Source organism: Cupressus sempervirens, chromosome 6, assembly GCF_028749045.1.
Source record: "Cupressus sempervirens isolate cs-2001-9-10 chromosome 6, ASM2874904v1, whole genome shotgun sequence".
In the NCBI taxonomy this organism is placed as follows: domain Eukaryota; kingdom Viridiplantae; phylum Streptophyta; class Pinopsida; order Cupressales; family Cupressaceae; genus Cupressus; species Cupressus sempervirens.
The window spans coordinates 179,948,277-179,969,661 of record NC_143123.1 but is presented as its reverse complement, the minus strand read 5'-3'; the positions used below and the strand labels follow the sequence as shown (position 1 = coordinate 179,969,661).

At 36.0% G+C, this 21,385-nt stretch overlaps 1 protein-coding gene across 1 annotated transcript in view; it reads left to right on the top strand.

Annotated features, from left to right (window-relative positions):
• Positions 1 to 21,039, top strand: part of LOC149551841 (uncharacterized) — a 34,486-nt gene extending 13,447 nt beyond the window's left edge. The window contains exons 2-6 of the mRNA XM_089787347.1: positions 13,237 to 14,184; positions 14,558 to 14,737; positions 19,892 to 20,049; positions 20,381 to 20,491; positions 20,639 to 21,039. Of these exons, the coding sequence (XP_089643473.1) occupies positions 13,237 to 14,184; positions 14,558 to 14,737; positions 19,892 to 20,049; positions 20,381 to 20,491; positions 20,639 to 20,735 (1,494 nt within the window). The 3' untranslated portion in view covers positions 20,736 to 21,039. The remainder of the gene's footprint in view (positions 1 to 13,236; positions 14,185 to 14,557; positions 14,738 to 19,891; positions 20,050 to 20,380; positions 20,492 to 20,638) is intronic.
• The last annotated feature ends 346 nt before the right edge of the window (positions 21,040 to 21,385 follow it).

The following is a 21,385-nucleotide window of genomic DNA, read 5'->3' as shown; positions in this document are numbered from 1 at the left end:
GATTTAAGCGTTCTCTTTGATCTCTTCATTGGAAGGGAAATTTCCCTTGAAGCCATTGTTCTCTTGCTTTTCCTTAGAAGCATCTAGGCTAATTGGTATTCCAGTTACAAAGAAATCAAGTTGTTGAACCGTGCTAAAAAACTGATTAATATCATTTCATCTTTACCTTGCTAAGTAGGTGTCACCGGCTGCTCTTTAATGGTAATTCTCTTTGCTTGAGGTGCAGGAGCAGGTATACCCTTGTAGTCAATTTTCATTAACTCTTGAGAGATGGCTTTCTCAGTTTCTTCCCCAATTTCTTCATACTTTCCTGCCACCAGTTTAATGTCCTGCTGCCAGTTTAATGGTTCTCATTTTGGACCTCATCTTATCCTTTGCCCTTTTCAAGATTCTGTGCATCTCATTATGGGTAATTTATGCTCATAGATCATGCAATGTCTTCTCTCTTACTCTCTAGTCTTCTTCCAATGCTCTTTGTCTCCTTATGTCAAGCTTCTCAAAAAGTTCATTAGGTATACTACCCTGAACCTCAATGAGATTCGTCTTGAAGTTCAATAGATATGAAATAACCAAATCCTCTAAAATCTTTTGATCATCAGGATCATACCTTTCATGATATTTGTTCAATTGCTTTATCAAACCTTGATTCTCAATTCTGTCTATTATCTTCATCATATCTGGCTTCCATTTTACCTTTTCTTCTACTCTATTTTCCTTAAGTCTTAGATTTCTTCTCTGTGGGCTCCTTGGGAAGTGACTCTATCACCTTGCTCTTCTTAGGACTAGGCTCTTTAGCCATAGCTTTGGGTCTAGGAGTCCTAGAAGGGCTCTCTCTTTCTGCAGCAATCTTCCTTCTTCTCGTCTTGCTTTGCAGGAGGTGTCTTCCTAGTAGATCTTCATGTAGTTCTCTGAGATGTAGGAGTTATCTCAGGTTCAGAGACCATTGCCAATGGCGATTCCAACACTTCTAGTGGTTTAATTTCAACTCTTTCTCCTTCAACTGCCTCGCAGGAGTAGAGGCTTCAATTTTAGCATGTTTAGCTAATTCACTTACCTTCCTCAACTCTGCCATTTGCTCTTTAGTAATTCCTTCTTTCTCTGCAATCTTATCTACAAATTTCTCAATTTTCTGCTTCCTTGAACTGAGTGTGAACTCCCCCTGTACCTTAGCATACTTCTCTTTGTAAGTACCCCATCACTCTGTATTAGGGTCCTTGTATGAAGCAAATATTGCATCAACATGTTGAATTACAGTGAAAGGGTCAACTTAATGAACCACTTGTTAACTTGATGAACAACTTGTGGTTGCTTTGATGATTCTCCTATAACAATCTTGATGTTGGAACTATCTTTGTGTTTTTGAAAATCATCTTTGCTTTCCATCTTCATCTTGACAGTCACCTGCATTTCACCTTGCAAAACAAGAAATGGTTTTGTTAAGTTCATAAGATTGTTAAACAAAATTAAGATATTCTGATAAAAGTCCACACGATTTTAACTTGACTGCGAGGTTGCATTTGTGGAAATCAATGAACTGCCATTAACAATTATTCCAGTCTGAATTGAGTTTCCACATCAAGGCTTGCACATCACAACACATCCACACATCCTCATATACCAAAAGACTTTCCTTTATACCCTGACAATTCTTTATTCAGTCAGCTTCACTAACACTGTACAAAATGTGTTCATTCATTTGCCAAGATACAAAATTGGACAGTGCTATCTAAGAGTTGAGTCCTTGGATGTCATTCCACTATTGCTAAGAAATTGAACTGATAAGGCAATTCAATTTGCTAAGCCATGTACCTGATCACAAAAACTGTCCTGAAACACTGACATCCTGGACCTGTTCTGCTTTGCATAACCATAACTCACACTGTATGGTCTACTAATACTGGCAAGCATAGAATAGCTCATATATATCATATATATCACATTCCCAGAATTGTAGCCTTGTCTGATAAGTCTTCTGCCGTCGCTGACAAAAATTGTCCATCTGTATACTGCATTCCCTTCTTGGATTTGAGCATTTTTCACATACTTATCATACCAAAACTGATTGTGAACAGAAGTGATCATACTAATGAGTTATGTTGCCATCAATGACAAAATCTGATCACTCATCTATCACTTATTTGCCAACGCAAATGGCCTAAGTGGAGGTCAGAGATTGCTCCCTTCTTGGGCTCCACTCAAGCAGAATTCATAGCATTCTTGAGCTCCACTTGAGCACAAGGTGTATTTGTTTTGCATTTGGGCTCTACTTGAAGCCTTAATTGTAATTTTATGGTTGCTTGGGCTCCACACTAGATGTTGAGTGGATTTCAGGGGTCCCTTGGCCTCTAACATCAGATCTGGGCAGAAAATCACCTTGTGCTAGGATCACTCACCACATGGTGGCAGGGAGTTTCCTTATCTTGGGCTCAAACAAGCTTGGATCAGAATTTGCCCTTGTCTTGGGCTCAAACAAGAAGTCTTGATGGAAACTTTATGGTTGTTTGGGCTCGACAACTTGGATCAATTCTCAGTTCTGCTTTCAAATCTATTATATTACCAACTTTGCCAACTTTACCAGAAAGCATCTTTATATTTACAAGCTTTCTTATCAATTAATCTTCTTGCTTGGCAATGCAATTGTATTGTCTCAATTTCACAGTTTTAAAGCCCTCAAAAATTTAGGCAGAAATTGAGAGGTGTCTTGCACTCGCCCTTAAAGCTTGGTGGAATTCAAGGTCTGTTGAGGCTCTTTTGAGTGGAAATCTAGTCATCATTGGGCTCATGTCAAGTGTAGGGTGGAAATGGAGGTGTTGTTGGGCTCCATTCAATGTAGGATGGTAATCGGAGCCTTCTTGGGCTCCAACCAATTTTTTTACTAGTGCTGGAAGGATATTGTTTTCCTCTAACTTGCTTCGATTTCTCCATGTCTTGACTTGGTTCATTAGCGTTTCATGCTTGGATTAATGTAGCCAATTCATTTCAGATTTCGTTTTAACTCTGTCTTTGCCAACTTTGCCAACTTTTATGAGCAATTCACATCACCTATTAAATCTCTCTAATCAATGTTTCGTCTTCCTTGGCCATGCAATCATCTTGCTGTGATATCCCTGTCCAAATAAGATCTATATAATAAATAAATAAAATAATAATATAATACTAATAATGGTATAGTTATAATTTTTTATTATCATATTATAATATTGCATAATATATTAACATTAGACTATGAGAAATAAATATCAATATATAAAACATAATATTTAGATTAATAATCATAAATATATAAAGTGAAGTATATATATATATTATGCATTATATATATAATAATGTTAATATCAATAATAATATTATTAATATTAAAAATTAATAACATAACGACAATATTAATGTTAATAAATAAAATAATTAATTAAATGAAAAGACACCTTTTCTGATATCAAGGTATATAAAGAAATATTAAATCACCCAAAAAAAGATAGAGGAAAAAAATGAGATATATAGAATTTGGTCTGCAAAAGCCTGATAGAGAAATATAAAATAAGTTATTTAAGGTCCCAGCAGGGGACATTACAAATGGTATCAGAGCATGTTTCGGCCAGCCTGAGGGGAGGAAGAAAATATACAGAGAGGAAGATTTAATAATAAGAATAAGAATATGCATCAAATGCTGTGTTAAGAAAATATAGTGATGAAAAGATTGATATATCGGGAGTCCTGCCATTATGGAGGAGTCAACACAACCAATGAATATCAACCATATTACGAGTAAACAATCATACACCAGTAGCCTTTGACATTGTCTGATTTTAGAATAAGCAGCATCGATGATAGCACACTATCATCGTGTCATTGTATTTGTGAGAAGAACACCACGACCCTAGAATATTGGAGTTATAATGTTCTGAAACCGTTTGAAGCTAATCGCATACAATGGACAGAGTCTCACATAAGAATAGTAAGAAGTGTTTAAGCAAACCACGGAATAAAGAGAGGTTGGTAGTCAACATAAGTACGTTTAATAATTAAGTTATGCTAAGATTGATATCCAATCAAAAGAACGATATGAACCATCATAGTTGATTTATTATCAAATATGAAGATTTATGATTATTGCAAGCTGATGCAAAACAATATGAGGTGTCGAGATGTAAAGAATCCTAACAGGAAGTCGTTTATGAAGAATATTATCAAGCCCTCTGTTTTATCGATGAGAATATATTTGAAGATCAATAAGAATAAGCCAGCTACTGTACTAAATATTCAACTGATGATTAGACAGTCAATATTATGTTATGATTCAGTTATGAATATGCATATGGTGACAATAGCACTTTGAAGATAAAAAGATGTGATTAGTATGCAAGCTTAATCAACAATCATATAATCACTTGAGCAATGCTAGCTGTTATGGAAGGGTGCAATTTTTTGAGGAAAATTCTGAAGTGAAGAACAAACATGCCTTTTGAGTTCTAATGGATGGGACCATCCAATAAATCAAGATATATAAGGAGATGAAAATCGATTGTTCAATCATCAGATTGCAACTTATTTTTATTTAATCTATTTAGATCTGCTCGGTTGAGCACTTGCCTTCTTGGCTTAAAGACAATTGCCAGCAATTGCATATCAATCTAAGACAGCACCATAGTTTCAAAAATAAATACTCATATCAGAATCAGTAACCTTTCAATGTGCAAAATATAAGTTTCTTAAGATCAAATTATCATTATTAGATTTGAGATACTCAGTGACCAGTATACAAATCAATATAATTAAGTTCTGCGATGATTACATAGTCTTGGAAGAAGGTGGTTTTTTATGCTATAATAATAAATCAAGAATGTGATGATAAATATACCTATGCTTAGCTATAGTTATCAATGAAAAACAGACCAACAGCAACGCCAAAAGAAGGATAAGAAAGAAAATTAATAAGTATGTGGTCTGCAGAAGTGTATATTACATACAATGAGATCTCTTAACTGCTAGCATCATCAGGCAAAACATAGAAGACATTCAGATCGTAAGGCACAACTTTGCATCTCTGTGGCTGGTATGAACATTATTGCCTACCTTCTTAGTTAAACATAATAATAAATTTGATAAGAAAGAGTATTAGAGCATTATCTTTAATTAACAGACAAGCTAAACCTGGTTATTATTTTTGAGTTAGGAAGGAGAGCAGAAAAACAATAAGGGAGAGGCGTGTGTAAATCCAACCAATTGGTTATTCCAAGATAGGGTAGGGGGATTGACGACCCTGAGTGCCTTGCAGATATGTCCAAAAAAGGCTTTAGGGCTTGGATCTGTAAAACCTTGAGGGAACACCTTTGAGTTTGGTGTCTGTAAGCAACCCATTGCATCTTAGCATTCTCATAGAGTGGAATAATAGCCAGGATAGCACGGTCTTCTTAATACTCGTATACTCTATTACTAATTTACCTATAGGGTAGTCTGAAGAGAGAGAACAGAGGTGTATTCAGGGAGAGGCTAGTGTAAATATAGCCAACAAATTATTCCCAAGACAGGGTAGAGATCAACGTCCTTGAGTGCCTTGCAGACACATCCAAGAAAGGCTCAAGGGCTTGGATCCATAAAACCTTGAGGGAAGCCATTGATTTTGGTGCCTAAGCAATTTGTTTATATCTTAAGTGTGCTTCTCTACTAAGAACAATAATAAGATCAAAGCAAAGCAAGCATTTTGCTAAGTAGGCCACCTCATGTAGATGCTTAACACTTGCCACCGAGGCCAAGGGGGTCAAAGTTCAGCTCCTGGGCTTAGGATGGGATGGGCTTGGATTAGTTTATCATGACTCACATTTTCTTGAAACTTATATATACTTATATGTACTAATGATCACTTGTGGTTGCAGGATTCTATTCAAGAAGTAAGTTTTGTAAATCTTTTTCTTGGCCCATTATATGTCTGCATCATGTCTACTTTGCATCTTCATGCATTCATGTGTCTACTTTGTGTTTTCATGCACTTATGTGTTTTCTTCGTGAATGCTTCATGATTTCATGCATACTCCATGAATCCCTCATGCTTTCCTGCATTCCATTATATGCTCTACAAGAAAAGTGAATATGTCTTTTTTGCTCGAGTACAAGCAAAATTTGAGAGGGGAGGACTGTGATATCCCTGTCAAAATAAGAACTATATAAATAAATAGATAAATAATAAATAAATAAAATCATAATAATAATATAATATTAACATTGGTATAGTTATAATTTATTATAATCATATTATATTATTGCATAATATATTAATATTAAATTATGAGAATTAAAATTTAATTATTAGAAACATAATATTTAGATTAATAATGATAATATATAAAGTGAAGTATATATATTATGCATAATATATATAATAATATTAAATAATTAATATTTAATTAAATGAAAAGACACCTTTTCTCATGTCAAGGAATATAAAGAAATGTTAAAATACCCAAAAAGAGATGGAGAATAAAAATTGAGATATATAGCATTTGGTGTACAAAAGCCTAATAGAGAAATATAAAATAAATTATTCATAGTCCCAGCAGGGGATACTACACTTGCCTTAATGTAGGGCAGAAACTAGAGGTCTCTTGGGCTCGAGAATCACTTCGTGTTCACGCTTTTTGTCAAAGCATAGAGCAAAAATTTGGATGAGATTGGGCTCACTCAAGCATAGGGTAAAAAATGACATCTCCTTGGGCTCATCTTGGACATAGAGTGGAAAAAAGGGGTCTCTTGGACTCCATGATCATGCAAGGTGGAAAATAAGGCCTGCTGGGGCTCCATTCAAATCTTGAGTGAAAATATGTGCGGCTTTGTGCTTACACACTAAGGTTGATGCTCAAAAATGACTTAAGTTTTGGAATGCTGACATGTTGACATCTAAATTCATTGTTGTTTTGCTTGGATTCTCCTCAACACTTGATCCTTCTCCCCATGCTTGCCCAAGTTTCTTTCTTAATTCGGGATCCAAAATTTGCCTTAGTATGCACCATGACGCAACATTTGAAGTATCCCCTCCATGATTTGTAACTAAAGTTTTCTTGCAAATTGAAACCTGCTCAACTTTCTACCTCAATGACCTTCAAGACTCAAAAATGTTGTCCAGCTAAGACTAAGACTCACAACTACTAACCACCAAAGCAAAAAAAGTGGGGCTCCTCATTTGCAATCGGGCATGTGTGTTCTTCAACACAGCAGGTGCCTCCAGTACATATTTATTAGATGTGTTCTAAATGTGAATGCCTCGTGGGATCAAATATGAATTATCCCATTCTTGATGTGGGATAAAAAATGATTTGTTCTTGTAGCATATTCAAATTGCTGCAGGCTGGAGATCACATACTGAAGATAATTTGGAATCCTCTTGAGATTGAGCCTGAGTTTTCCAATTCAAATTTTGATTCCTCCCCCAACATATCACAATCTTTGGCCATGTCCTTAGTGTAGCAGTGCTCAATTTAAACAGTTTTTTCTATAGCTTTTCACTAATCTTACCTGAAAAACATTAACTTGGTCACCCACATATACATACACACACACACACACACACATAGCAACCTGAGTTTCCGGGGGAAGACATTGGGGTGGGTTAGATTGGTGTATTTCTTTGTCTCCATCTTTTCAAGCCATTTATGGCAAAGGGGACAGCCATGTAAACTATAGAAATTTTAAATATTCATATGGAACATGGATAAAGCTTGCATATATAAATAATGTAACTTTAACATATAAGTTTATAACCTAAGTGTTATTTAACTTAAATTGAAAGTTCGCATTTGTGTTAAATAACAAATTGTGAAAACTCAAACATTAATACTATGGGTCAGCCAGGAAACGTCCTCTTGATGTCTCATTGATTGGAATCATCTTTGATACCATTGATGCAAATGATGATAAGATATCAATTTGCGATAACTCTGCCCATGCAGCTAGGTTCTGAAACCTTTGGATACACAGTATTTGTTTTGAAACTCACTGAAACCATCATCAAACTCAGATTTGTTTTCTGTTGTAGGAAAGAACACAATGACTACAAGCAAATGCCTATCGCTATTGAATAGCAAGAAAGAAAGACGTCTTAGGCATAAAGTTCACACACACATGGAGTCATCTTAAAAAAAGAATTCTTCAATCAAGTAAAATATAAAAGATAAATTAGGGAAAGACCACTTAGAAGAAGACCATCTAGGCAAGCAATTAAAATCTAGGTTACCAGGTTTGCCCCCCTAGCCCTCCAGACTAGCTGAACTTTGAACCAGTTTGTGGTCCTGATCCAGTTTGCTAGTGGGTTTGACCAGGGTTACGACCCAGGCAGGCTGGTTCATCCAGGCCGAACCAGTGCAGACCGAGGCAGATTAAGTCCAAACCAGATACAGTTCCACTGAGAAACATTCTATTATTTAGTGCAGGAAATAAGAATTAGAGAGTTTGAATAAGATTTTTAACATTGCAAAACCAGATTTACTAAGTTCAGATACTTATTACATCAAATTAAACTAGCCCTCAAGATTTATTCCAGTGACATTTGTATATGCAATTGCTGATAATAACCCATTTGTTGATTGGAATCTCTCTAGTAATAAATCAAATTTTAAACATTAAACAATACCTTCAATAGGAGAAGGGAGTTGCAAGCTAATTTTATAACATTTTTCAAGTAGGATGTTAACTACAAACCATAGTTCTAAGAATTGCTTGGAAATCGCCTGAATCGCCAGTTTGGTGATTTGATTTAGGCTGGGCAATTTTTTGAGTCGTGAATAGGTTCAGCCAATTTTTTCCCATGAATCGCTTGAATCACCGATTTGCCTGTATCTGCAAAAAAAATAAAAAAATAAAAATTAAACTTAGCATCATCATATCTCTGCAATAGCTACAGAAGTCATGCCTCTCACACATTTGACTAAAATAGTAAATCATTCATCTCCAGTAAGGAATAGAACTATCAGTTTTCCACCCACCAAGGAAAGGATTCAAAATCTCCCCACAATGTCAGGATTTGACAACTCAGAAAGAGAAACATCCAAAGAATACGTGCTCTTATACATGTGCAACAAATACAATTGGGATAATTATATCAGTGGTGTCATATAGAAGAACAGTGAGGCAACATAGTTTCAAATTCATATGGACCACTAAAACATTGGATATTCAATCAAATAACACTCTTCCATTCTTAGCAATAATAATACATTTGATAAATCCAATTACAGAAATCAGGCCTAGGACTGATATATTAGTAATATAAGTTATATTCAATAAAGGGTGCATGAAATAAGTTTTAAATTGTTGAAATCTCTAAATTTAAAGGTTTTTTCTTTAAATTTGCTGATTCATAGCCTATTGGATTCCGATTCATGGCCGATTCACGATTTGATTTGGCCTTGCCGATTCCGATCCGATTCCGATTGTCATTACTTTGCTACAAACAAACACACTCTCTGTACAGTGAAAAGTAATAAGCATTTGAGGATTTGGAAAGCGAGAATGTTATTGGTGCAGCTGATCCCATTGGCATTGACACTTGTTGTGAATCAACTCATGCCTTTGATGAAGAAGAAGATGAAGATTTAGATGATTGAAACTTAGTATAAAGTTCCACTTTTTGAAAGCCATAATAATGATACTTCAGCTCGGTATTATTATTTTAATATTTTGATGTTGATACGATGATATGATTGCAAGCTTGTAGTGTTTTGTTGTTTTTATGATACTATGGCATTCTAATCTTAATTCATGCTTCTAGGCTGCATACATATGTATATACATATAATTTTTACATGTTTTTGTACTAGCAAATCCAAACCCCATTTCAAAATTTTGCTGTACTGGCAAACTGGTTCTTCGAACCCGAACTTGATCGCAAACCCGAACAGGTAACTTAGATTGAAATTCTTGTGTCAGTGATGCAGGACAATGATGAAGGAGCCAATGGAAATGTCATTGTTCACAGTGGGAGCACCAATGCACTGTCTGAGAATGCTTCTTGGGGAGAGTCCCAGGCTAAGAGGGCCAGGTCGGATAATCCTAGGAGGTAGTTAATGCTATGATAGATACATGGAAAGAAGGCGAGAGAGATTCCTTCACCTTGAGACAGGATAAAGCTGCAACCATTAATTAGAGTTAAGATTTCTCTGTTGATCTGCAACCATCTGACTGCAAATCAGAAGAGTGTAAAGGGTGCAATAAGCCTCCAACAACAGTGATGTATTGAGATAAAGAAGTAATCAACTTGGTGGATTTGGGCGCACCACAGATTGACTTATGCCTAATTCTAGAGATCTCTTGAAGAAAAATGGCTGAATGTTTTAGATCAGAGTAGTGGAAGAAGCTGGAAAGAGAGCCATTAAAATCTTAGTTAACCAATAGTAACTGTAACTTCCATAGTGGACACCAGAAAATAAAATGCTCCTCCGATTCCACCTCATGAAGAGAAGAGAGGCTGCTAATCTTTAGCTCTAAAAGGAACGGCAGTCCATCTAAGCTTATGGGAACATGCCACTAACTGTCCCAGGGTAATTCTCTAACAAGACCAATGATGTTGTAGATGAGATGAATATAGCAGGCCAAAAAATGCTACGTCCAGTTCTTGTTGCAAAACTGAACATAATGCTGATTTTATTCCTGCATAATAGCTTTCTAGTGAGAGTTACAGACACTCAAAAATGCTATAGACAAGTTTATGTTGCAGGACGGAAAATGGTGCTGATTTTATTCCTGCAAAATTGATTGCTACCAACAGTTACAACACTCACCACTACATGCTACCTTAAGCGACTGAAACTTAGTTGTAAGTGACTCTAACACTGCAAACATGTTACAACATCTATAGATTGTCTACCCTATTTTTCTCTATGGCGAATTGACCTCCCTAAATAGTTTGAGAAGCTAATGCAAAGATTTGGCTTTCAGCATTTTGTCTGATAAACTCATTGCCTTCTATGGTAACCTTTCATGTAACACTAACTTTGTCTTCTTACACTTTTATAGTTGTAACTGCTGTTAAGTTCTCTGCTCAAGCAATGATGAGCAGACTGTAAATTCCCTTGTTTTGTAATTTTTATCTTCCAAATCATTATATCCCATCCATGACATCATTATGATGCTCTTTGTGCATAAAAAAGTGTCTCCTCGACATGGACTCTTCATGTTCCCATCCTGCTAATTGGTATTCATCAGCAGAAGTGTTTCATTCTGGCACAAAATTGAATGTGTTATTGGCATGAAGTGTTCCCCACTCAGAAGATTTCAAGGCCTGCACAATCTGTCTTGAGGAAACTATTAGAACAATATTATTTGCCTTTGAATATTTTATCGAAGAGGTTCCCATGCAATTGCTGTGACTGACTTTCTGCAACGATTGTGTGATTGCTGCTAACAACATCCCACAGAAGATGTACAATTGCTGCAAATAGCTTTTCCACAGCAGCTGTCAAATGGCTGCAAACAACTTATATAGCAATTGGATAACTGCTGCAGATGACTTTACATTTCAATTACAAGGCTGCTACATAATGACTTTTTGTGGGTGACAATGACTGCTATCGAACAATTTCACTCATTGCTGTTTTATCAAGCCTGAATGTGACTGTGCTTGTAATTTGCTATTTTTTGGGGGGTGCTGAGTTGCTGTTTTACCCAAGGACACTTCTGCGTGAGACTCCTATTCTTGCTGTGAATTCCTTTTTGTGAGACAACCAACTGCAATGTTTTCATAGCTTCAGCACAGTTGCAATTTAAAATCACATTCACATAGGCTTAGTTTTGATGAGTTGATTGTTCAGATTATGGTATTTTTGTTTGCTAATGACTGCGGATTGTTGAGAAGATTGCAAACTTTGCCAGTCTTGGTCTGGCTTAAAGGAGATTTTGTGTTTCCAGTGGTACCTGCAGCATGAATATTACAAACAACCTTTTTCCAGTTACTCCCTGATGAAACATCAGTGTGCAGAAAGAGATGCAGATCATTTCTAGGTTCAAGAGTATTGATACAAGAAGAAACATGACATCATGATTAATTTTTGTTATCCTGGGAGTTATAGGTGACACACTGCAAAGTATGTAAGCAGAGGGGTTTGATCTCATTTACTACTCTTGAGATAATCCTTACCATAGGCTTAGCATATCGCATGCAGCATTAAGATCATATCTGTCTCTATTAAATAGTTATTTTATCTTTGTTTACCTTGTTACTCCTTTTGCATGATAAATATCTTCTGCTTCTGAGTTACCAAAATAAAATTCTCCGAGGTTTTGATTGACCATGCTTGGGAAATTAATTCCACTGCTACATTGATTTCATAAAATCACATATAGCATCTTGTGCAACAGTCATTACAAGATGCTAGAGTAACTATGATATCCACAGAGAACCTCTAAGTAATAATGCCAAGGGGATGGATAGTAATATACTTATTTGATTCATTTGTTAAATGCTTGTCTAATTGTGAAGACATTCGCTGTGACCTTGATATTAACAACAGGGATCCATATGTTGCTAGTAATGAGTAGGATTGAAAACTGCACAAACTAGGAAGCTTCATGTGATGAACTTATAAACTAAGGTTCTACAAAGTACAGTTATTGGATGTGGAATCTCTCTTTTAATTACTCTATTTGATGATTGTAAATGTAGCTTAAACATCACGCTAGCAAAAAGGAGTTCTAATGTCCACAGCTTGACAAATTTAGAGTTTGCTTCAGTGGCAGTTAAATTCTAGCTGAACTCAGGATCTCAATCTGAAGATGTTTTCTGTTATTTGAACTTTGCCTAAGCTAATGCCATTTTTTTGACACAATTACTTTTTGCTTACATTGACACTTTCCATAATTGAACTATTTCATTTGATGAAGGTTCTTAGGTGTTCGAAGACTGCATGGATGCATTTTATAATGATGCTGAATTTTCACCTTATTAATTTTTTTTTGTTGCCTTTACTCTTCTTTCTGTTTGTGCATTGGCTTGAAAACGAAGTGTAGACTTGTAGTTTTAGTTTTGTATGATTCTGTATTTTGCATTTATTTTAGGATTTTTTTAAGGTACAATTAATCAAATCAAAGTTTTCCTTTTCCATATGACCCAACTTATCCAAGGGATATTCCTTATGAAGAGGTCGCACATTTTCTAACCATTTTTATAATAGAATTAAGTTTAATTCTATCTGATGTTTCTTTTCTTTTCTATTGACTTGGGTCTTGCTGATACGAAGTGTATACTGATTTCAGGGTGAGGAACCTCCAGCTGAAAGCCCGAGAAACTTTACAGTATATCCAGAAGATGAATCTTATGGAAGTGAAGCTGCAACAAGTAATGTAAATGGCGAAAGAAGCAGTGGAATTGCACTTCGTGAATGTAGCCAAAGCAGTGGTTCATCCAGAGATGGTACAACTGGGTGTTCTGAGAGGGAGTGGGATTCTAGAAGCAGTGAGACCTCAGATTCTTGTCTGGAAGTTAGGGGTCAATGTTTAGGAGAGTCAAGTGCAGACAAAGATGGTTATCATTCTGGCACCACTGACATGCCTTTGTCAGCAACTTCAGTGGGTCCAGAAGCAACTGGTACTCACTTGGTGCAGTCAAGAAATATGCAAGGTGAGTCTTCTGTTGGAATTGAGGAATCAACTCAACTTTCAACATCCCTAGGTGAACATGCATTGTCTTCATCAGTGGAGATTGGAAGTTCAATTGCAGCTGTTGAGAATTCAGGTGAACAGCATGAGAACACCAATAATAATTCCAATTCTGGGATGTCAGATTCTTCACCAGCCGAAGGGCCAGTGATAGCTGAAGAGCCCATTTCTGAAAACTTTTCAATAAGGAACTCTGAGTTGAGAGAGTCAGAAAGCAGAAATTTGCTTCATTTAGGGCCATCAAATGAATCAAATCCATCATCCAACGATACATCCAGTTCAACTGGGGATATTAGTAGTCAAGAGGCAAGAAGGAATAGTCGCAGGAGATTGTGGGATGCTCTAACTAGGGCTACTTCTAGAAGACGAACACTAGCTCCTGCTATATTTCTGTCAGCTGGAGACATTGATGATATTGGTTCTTCAAGTGATAGATGGCTTCTTGACTTTAGTGGAGAACTATATGATGATGTAATTGAGGATGCGGGACTCAATACTGGCCGAAGCTATGACTCAGAGGAAAGGAGATGGCGTTTCAGATCCCAGGTTGGTTATTTCTTGCTTGGATCACAACCAGAAACATCCTTCACATATTTCCTTATGAAGTCAACAGCCTATGTTCTTTAAAGGCTGAATGCTGGGTGCATGTATAAGCTCTTTCATTTCTTTAAACTCTTCTATCCAAGCAGGCTAGCTTGTGAGGTAAGAGAATGGTAATCACACCCTCATTTCTCAGCTTCTAGTCCTGTGGAGCCAAAACTGTTTTATTGCTTTTTTGATGCAATAGGTTTCAAAGCCTGATGCCAGGAGTGCAGAGAATTGTTAGTCAAATAAAATCACAGGGGATAGATTACATCATGATTGTTTGCTTTTCTTGATATGATGATATCATTAATGGTGAAAAAAATTGGCAATGTAGGTTTGGGCCTTGCAAAGGTTACGTGGTAGTTCTGATGGCATGTTGGGGCATTCAAGATTTTGTGCATCTGGTCTACATGCAGATGGTCGGTGCTCTTGTGAGGCTTATGTGATGACAGAAGAGTCAAGTACACGGGCAAGCATTTCTCGTATAGTTATGCTTGCAGAAGCATTATTTGAGGTAGGCCCTCCTAGACTTTTATGTTAGTCTATCGTGTATGAAATGTTGAGAGCATCCCACACATAGTTTTAACTTAAAGGGATCCATTTGTGCTTTGAGCATTTCTCACTCATTCTTGTTTACATTGTAAAGTTGACTGATTATCTAGAAAGCTTAGTTCCATCACATATTATAATGCAGGGTCCACCATATGTTTCTTGAAGAGAAGATGCATCCTGATTGCTTTAAGTTTTAATATGAACACATCAACATAATGCATTTTGTATTTTGCTCATCTTGTTTGCTACTCTTCTTCGTGGTACTTTTTATGCTGTTATCCTCTTTCTTTATTCAGTTTTTTGTTAGATGACCATCTCTGTCCTGCTTGTGTTGCAAGTGTCGTTCACAAGTATTGCATCTTTGCGTAGCTTTTTTCTTCTAACACATACAGGCAACAAAGCTAGGGGGTGATGGGATTTCAAAGCCATGATATATATTATATTGTGTTTTAGTTTTAATGACACATTTGTTTAAGCACTTTTCAAATGAAGATAACAGTAACACCAAAAGAAGGGACAAACTGGTAGTGTCATCATGTTGAGCACTCAGACACAGATTTTAACAGATTTGTTTTCAGCCTTCTGCTATTTTTCAATCCCCAAAAGGCTAAACACATCAATTAAAAAATTAAAACATTTTTAAATAATAATGTTTTCTGGTATTGATTGTGTAAAATATTATTAATCAATGTTTTGGATCACACTCTGTGATCCATCATCAGGTTAACAGCAGTGTGATCCATCATCAGGTTAACAGCAGGAAAGCTCAAGAAGATGTGACACTCTGTGATCCATCATCAGGATAACAGCAGGAAAGCTCAAGATGTGGATCATCTCGAGCTTTCCTGCTGTTATCCTGATGATGGATCACGGAGTGTGATCCAAAATCTTGAAAAAAATATTTTACACAATCAATACCAGAAAACATTATTATTTACTCTAATGGATTGTGGAAAACTGATATTCTTAAAACATTTATGTTTAAGATGTCATTTCTCTATGGTGACTGATTAAGCAAATATCATTCAAGAGAAATCCTCGTGCCAGTCTAGGAACATTTGACGATTTCCAATGATCTGAAGTACAGCTACAATTCTAGGGAAATCACACTAGCTATGGAATTTTATTTGTTACAGAATTGAAAATGGCCAATACTGTAAAAAACCAAATTGCCTGTATGGTGAAATCTTATTGTAAAAGAGAGCTTACAAAGAGAGTGATCTTAGTGGGATAGATATATGTTCTGAATTTTGAAAGCTTAATCTGCTTCAACCTAATTTAAGGCTTTGCAATGACAAGACTGAAGGTAATCGTAACATCAAATAAAGGTTTCTGCTTTAGGACCAATATATCATTCCCCACAAGGGTGACATCTGTCCTCTTTGGAACCCAAAAGGAAACATAAGTTCAAGAACAAATAGCCAGGACACTAAATGAACTGCTTGTGTAAAGTTATCTTGAAGGTGCAATTTGCAGGGGTTGCACTCGTTGGCCACAGTTCAGGATTCAAACTTAAGATACGTGTCAAAGAACTCGGGGCCTAAACTATTATTTGTTATCTCAAGATAGCTTCAGGGCACATCAAGGGGAATTTAGCCAAACTATACTCTAGCAGGCTCTGATTTTTCAGAAAATGCAAAATAAGAAGATACTCAAGTTTGGTTTTCAGAAATTTCAGAAATTTTCTCAGAATTAACCACATAAGTGACATGAACTGCCACCTAGAACTGGAATGACAAACAAACCTACTCACTTGGCCAACTGATTATCATCTAAAGACATTTCATTCACAATTTGAGAATTGATTTTTAATAAATATCTTGTGTGTATATTTTTGTTTTTGATTTGATTAATTGAGGGCTTCATTGGACCACTGGCCTAGTTCCGAGTGCTAGGCTCCTCTGATGGGAGAGTCAAAATTCAAACCTGCAATCTCAATGGTCAGGAGGGGCATGCCTGGGTGGCTGGTGAAACAGTGCCACACCTTAACCATCACGTTATGCCCTTAATGGCATATTTTAAAATATTTATTGAATGTAAAGAAACTGAGAAATATAAACAGCAGAGAAAGAGACAAAGATAAATAAAATAGCAATTTTTAGTTGTCCATTGATGATAAAAATATTTTAGTAGAACTGAAAGTACATGCGATAAATAACACGAGGAAGTGGAAATTAGCTCCAAAAAGAGGGTTCTGTTTAAAAGTGAACTCAGAAGCATAGCAGCGAAAAAGTTAAGCTATCAAAGAGGATGGGGATGAATTAAACCAAGACAAGTCGAGACTTGAGATGAAATGCCATGTGTACGACAAGTATTACAAATTTACAAACAACAATGAGGATAAAAGATTTTGAAATATTCCCTTCGAAATTTTCCCTTAGATTACACACTTGGACCTTATTCGGTTGGGTTCTGATTCTATTATTTAGATTTCAAACTAACACAACTTTACCATGTTATGCATTCAGTTATATATGCACCCATAATAACAATACATGATATATTAAGTGTTTCAGAATTACTATTTATTTGTTTTCAGCAATGACAAAATACCAGATTTTAGCAGGCACTAATATTAAGCATTCAATAGGAAAGGTTTTGCTGACACAGTGATGTTCATGAACTGCTGAAGAATTCCCTTCAGGCATATAGGTAATTCACGTAGCTATGCAGAGAAATGTCCATGCAACTGCTAGATTGATACACTGCTCTCATGAAGTCTCTCGGTATTAAGGAACAACAGCTGTGTATGAAGACATGATACATAATACTGTGCCTCTAGAAGCTCATGCTAAGGAGTAAAAGCACATGCGCTGGAAAGAATGAGCTGATGTCATTTGTAAGCCCACGGTAAGTATAATGGAGCCTGACTCTGCTCTAGATGATTCCTGCAACCAACACTTGCAAAAAGGAAATCCTTAGGTGAGAGCAATTGTTTGTAGCTGGAAAAGAATCATTGCAGACAATTATGGTTCTGCTACAGCCTTTATTCTTCATGCCAACATTATGCCCGCCCAGAAGCCATTCATTATACTCTATGGCAGTTTAAATGAGTGCCAAACTTTACAATAAATAGGCCTGATGGAATATTCAAGGGAAAAAACTTTTTGTTTTCCATTATATTAGATCAGCAATAATAATAGAAGTCAAAGATATTCCAGACAACAAAGTTTAGTATGAAATATTTATTTTGGACAATAGCCGTTGCCTTGGAGTATGAATATAATAGCATATGCTCTTGCTTCACACCCCATATATTCTCTGGAAAATATAATATTCAGAAAATAATAATCTTTTCCCAAATAAGAGATGAGCACCAAATACATCTATCCAGCAATATCTTTACTTCCTCAAACAAACCCTTATAAATTGTCTCCAATAAAGACTTCACAAATTTGCACAACTGTGAACTCCGTAACAAATCCACTCTTTTGAATTTTTTTTCCAACCCTTCTAGCCTCAAACTGTCATCACTAAACAATTTTCAGGATAATCGTATCCAAGTTCCAAACTGACTAAACAACAACCTATGCCAATATAGTTCCTTTGAAGCTCACAGGATATCCTCAACATCAAGCTCTGCTCTGACCTTGCCAAATTCGCATTCAAGTTTGCAGAACCAAACATCACAATGCATATGACCACATATGATGATTTACCACAAAGAAATGATCTTTCCTTTATACCAACTCCTAAAACAAGTGTGGAGTCCGCCTTGAGGCTTTCTCAATTTACAATGAGTAATATAAGATATCAATAAGATATTACAATTACACGTTACATTACAGTTAAACACTTCCACAATGATTTTATCAATAGTTGGCTCACAGGGAACAATACGTTGAACGGACTTCATAAGCTGGCTCAAACTGCATATCTGATTTCGCTATCTGGAACATAACATCCTTAATGTGTCTCTGACCATTCTCTAAGCTCGCTTAACCAAATTCCATCTTTGCTAGCACCCGCTTTCCAGAAACTCATTTTGAAAGGCATAACTCTGTCAAATCTTCATATTTCATTTTGCACTCATGATTGTAGCATCTGTACACATCTCTGATTATATTCCCAAGTGCGCATAACCCAACTCGGTGACTGTTGACCGCGCCAAACAAATCTTTCTCTGCAACTCTGGTAATCTTCACATAATAGTGTATATGTTGACATCAATGACAAACTCTGTCATGAATGCAACACACAAGCACTCAATCATGTCTCCAGCAATGCTAACATACTCCCCCACAGGAATACCATCAGCATTCATGCTAACAGACCTTGGAGTGAGTATTGAACATGTCTTTTCTCCGTGATTTAAATGACATGAGAGTGGTTAGATATAAACTTGAACTCTTGTTTAACATCTATATGTGGCTAATTAACTAAACTTTAATGTGATAAGGAAGCACGAGTTTTCTTTTACTGAAGTGGTTTTTATAAGTACGTGGATAAAAATCAAATAATAAAGAAATCTGAAAAACAAATAAATTACACTATGGCCAACCAGGAAGTCATTAGAGAAATCCTGCCATTGGATGTGAGTGTAATTAGCTTTATTACTCAGGTGAGCGACACCCACTGATATTTGTTCTGCACATATTTATGATATTTGTTCTGCACATATTTACCAGTGAACTGTAGAATAAGGTAAATGTCCAAAACATGGCTCACGCAAATTTGTACAAGTGACTACATTGTGTAGAGAAATGTTTCCTATACTAGTTATCAAATATCAAGTTTAAATCTAAGAGAATGTATGAGTACAGGTAGTTGTCAGAATCGAAATGATGATAATATATTAGTGTTTAATGGATGTCCTTGAGTTAAATGAAATATTAGCATGTTGATGTTTTCATTGGTCTGGATGCTTTCTTTTCATCACTATTTGACAAATGGTCGATGGCTTTACACATTTTCCTACTTGATAATGAATTTTATCTCCTGCTTTATTTTTGTCAAAATTTGAGTCTTAAATTTGCCGACTGTGTTATAGTTGATGTGATATGATAGTCGATGAGGCTTATCCAGCTTATACTCAACTTGGCACATTTGTTTCTTGAACCTGTTTAGAACTGATGTTTGCAATCTCTGAAAGAAAAAAGGTTTTCAATATCTGCAGGTACTGGATGAGATTCATCGACAGTCAGTAGCCCTTTCACAGTCAACTTCATTATCGCTAGTCTCACTCCCTGCACCTGAGGCAGTTGTTGATTCATTTCCCATTAGGAATCACAAAAACTCAGAGAAAAATGACAATGTAATCGAGGAAAAAGAACAGTAAGTTATTTTTGTTTAACTGCAAGTATTTCCTATAGTTTGTTTGATTTCAGATTATGAACAATAGTTTTCTGAACAGATAGTAGCCAATTGGACGTTCCTTTCTTTTCAGTTGTATTTTGTGCAAAAAAGCAAACTAATCTAGTGATTATGTGTTGTTTCCGACTGTAATTTCCTAATATTGTGCATTGATTATCCTTCTATTTTCTGTAGTTACTTCTAAAATATATTGCCTTACTGTAAGAAGTGTGAATTATTTTGCTGTTGGGTATGACACAACAAATTTGCATTGGTAATAAAATTTGTTAATGGGGATTTGTTTTTGTGTCAGGTGTTATATTTGCCTTGCAGAGTATGAGGAAGGAGATAAGATCAGGGTTTTGCCTTGTCATCATGAGTACCATATGGCATGTGTTGACAAATGGCTAAAAGAAATACACAGGTGGCTGTTCAAGGACTCAACTATTTGCATTACAGTACCTTGGTTATTACCAATTACTTTCATGGTCTGATTCAAGTTACAGCTTTGCTTTATTTCCCTCCCATATAATATGGAGACTCTAAATGCTCATTATTCTAATGTTTGCAGGGTATGTCCCTTGTGTCGAGGGAATGTATGTGAACAAAATGGAGCGGAGAATGTATGTGAACAAAATGGAGCGGACTCTATAGCTTCAAATTCTTGACATGCATCTTTTGATTTTGTACATATGAAAATGGAATAATTATACATTTCCATATACACGTGTATATTTTCAGATATCTTCGTAAGTAAGAATATCTATAAGTCTAAAGATATATCTTCGTAAGTAAGAATATCTATAACTCTAATCAGAAATGCCACCTCTTACTAAAATTAAGGGTGCCATTACCTATGAGATAGCCAAGTCGTCACAGTCAAAGCGCTCTTTTTTTGACTTCAGCTAGATGAAGAGAAAGCACTTGTTATTCATCACAAGATTACGAAAAGTGAAAGTTTCATTTATGTCATTCCCGCCTTAATTTTTCACAAAAGTTCTTTTATCTGTTTTTAGGACCCCGTAATTCTAACCAGTTCGGGATGGTACAGCTAACGCTGTTTTTCGAGTCCAACATTAGAATAGCTTCCGCGATGGCAATCTAGAATAATTGTTTCATGCGGTTTCTATTTGCATGTATCACTTCTAGGCAGGCCGCAGTCTATTAGAACAATGTTTTGCAGTATTTATGTTGAAGCTCAATCAGTCCATCCCTTGGTATTTATCATGACAAAAAAGTCATGTGATACGTGCAGTAACATATACATGTTACACTGAAGCAGATGGACTATATGATGACGTGGTATTGTATTTTATGA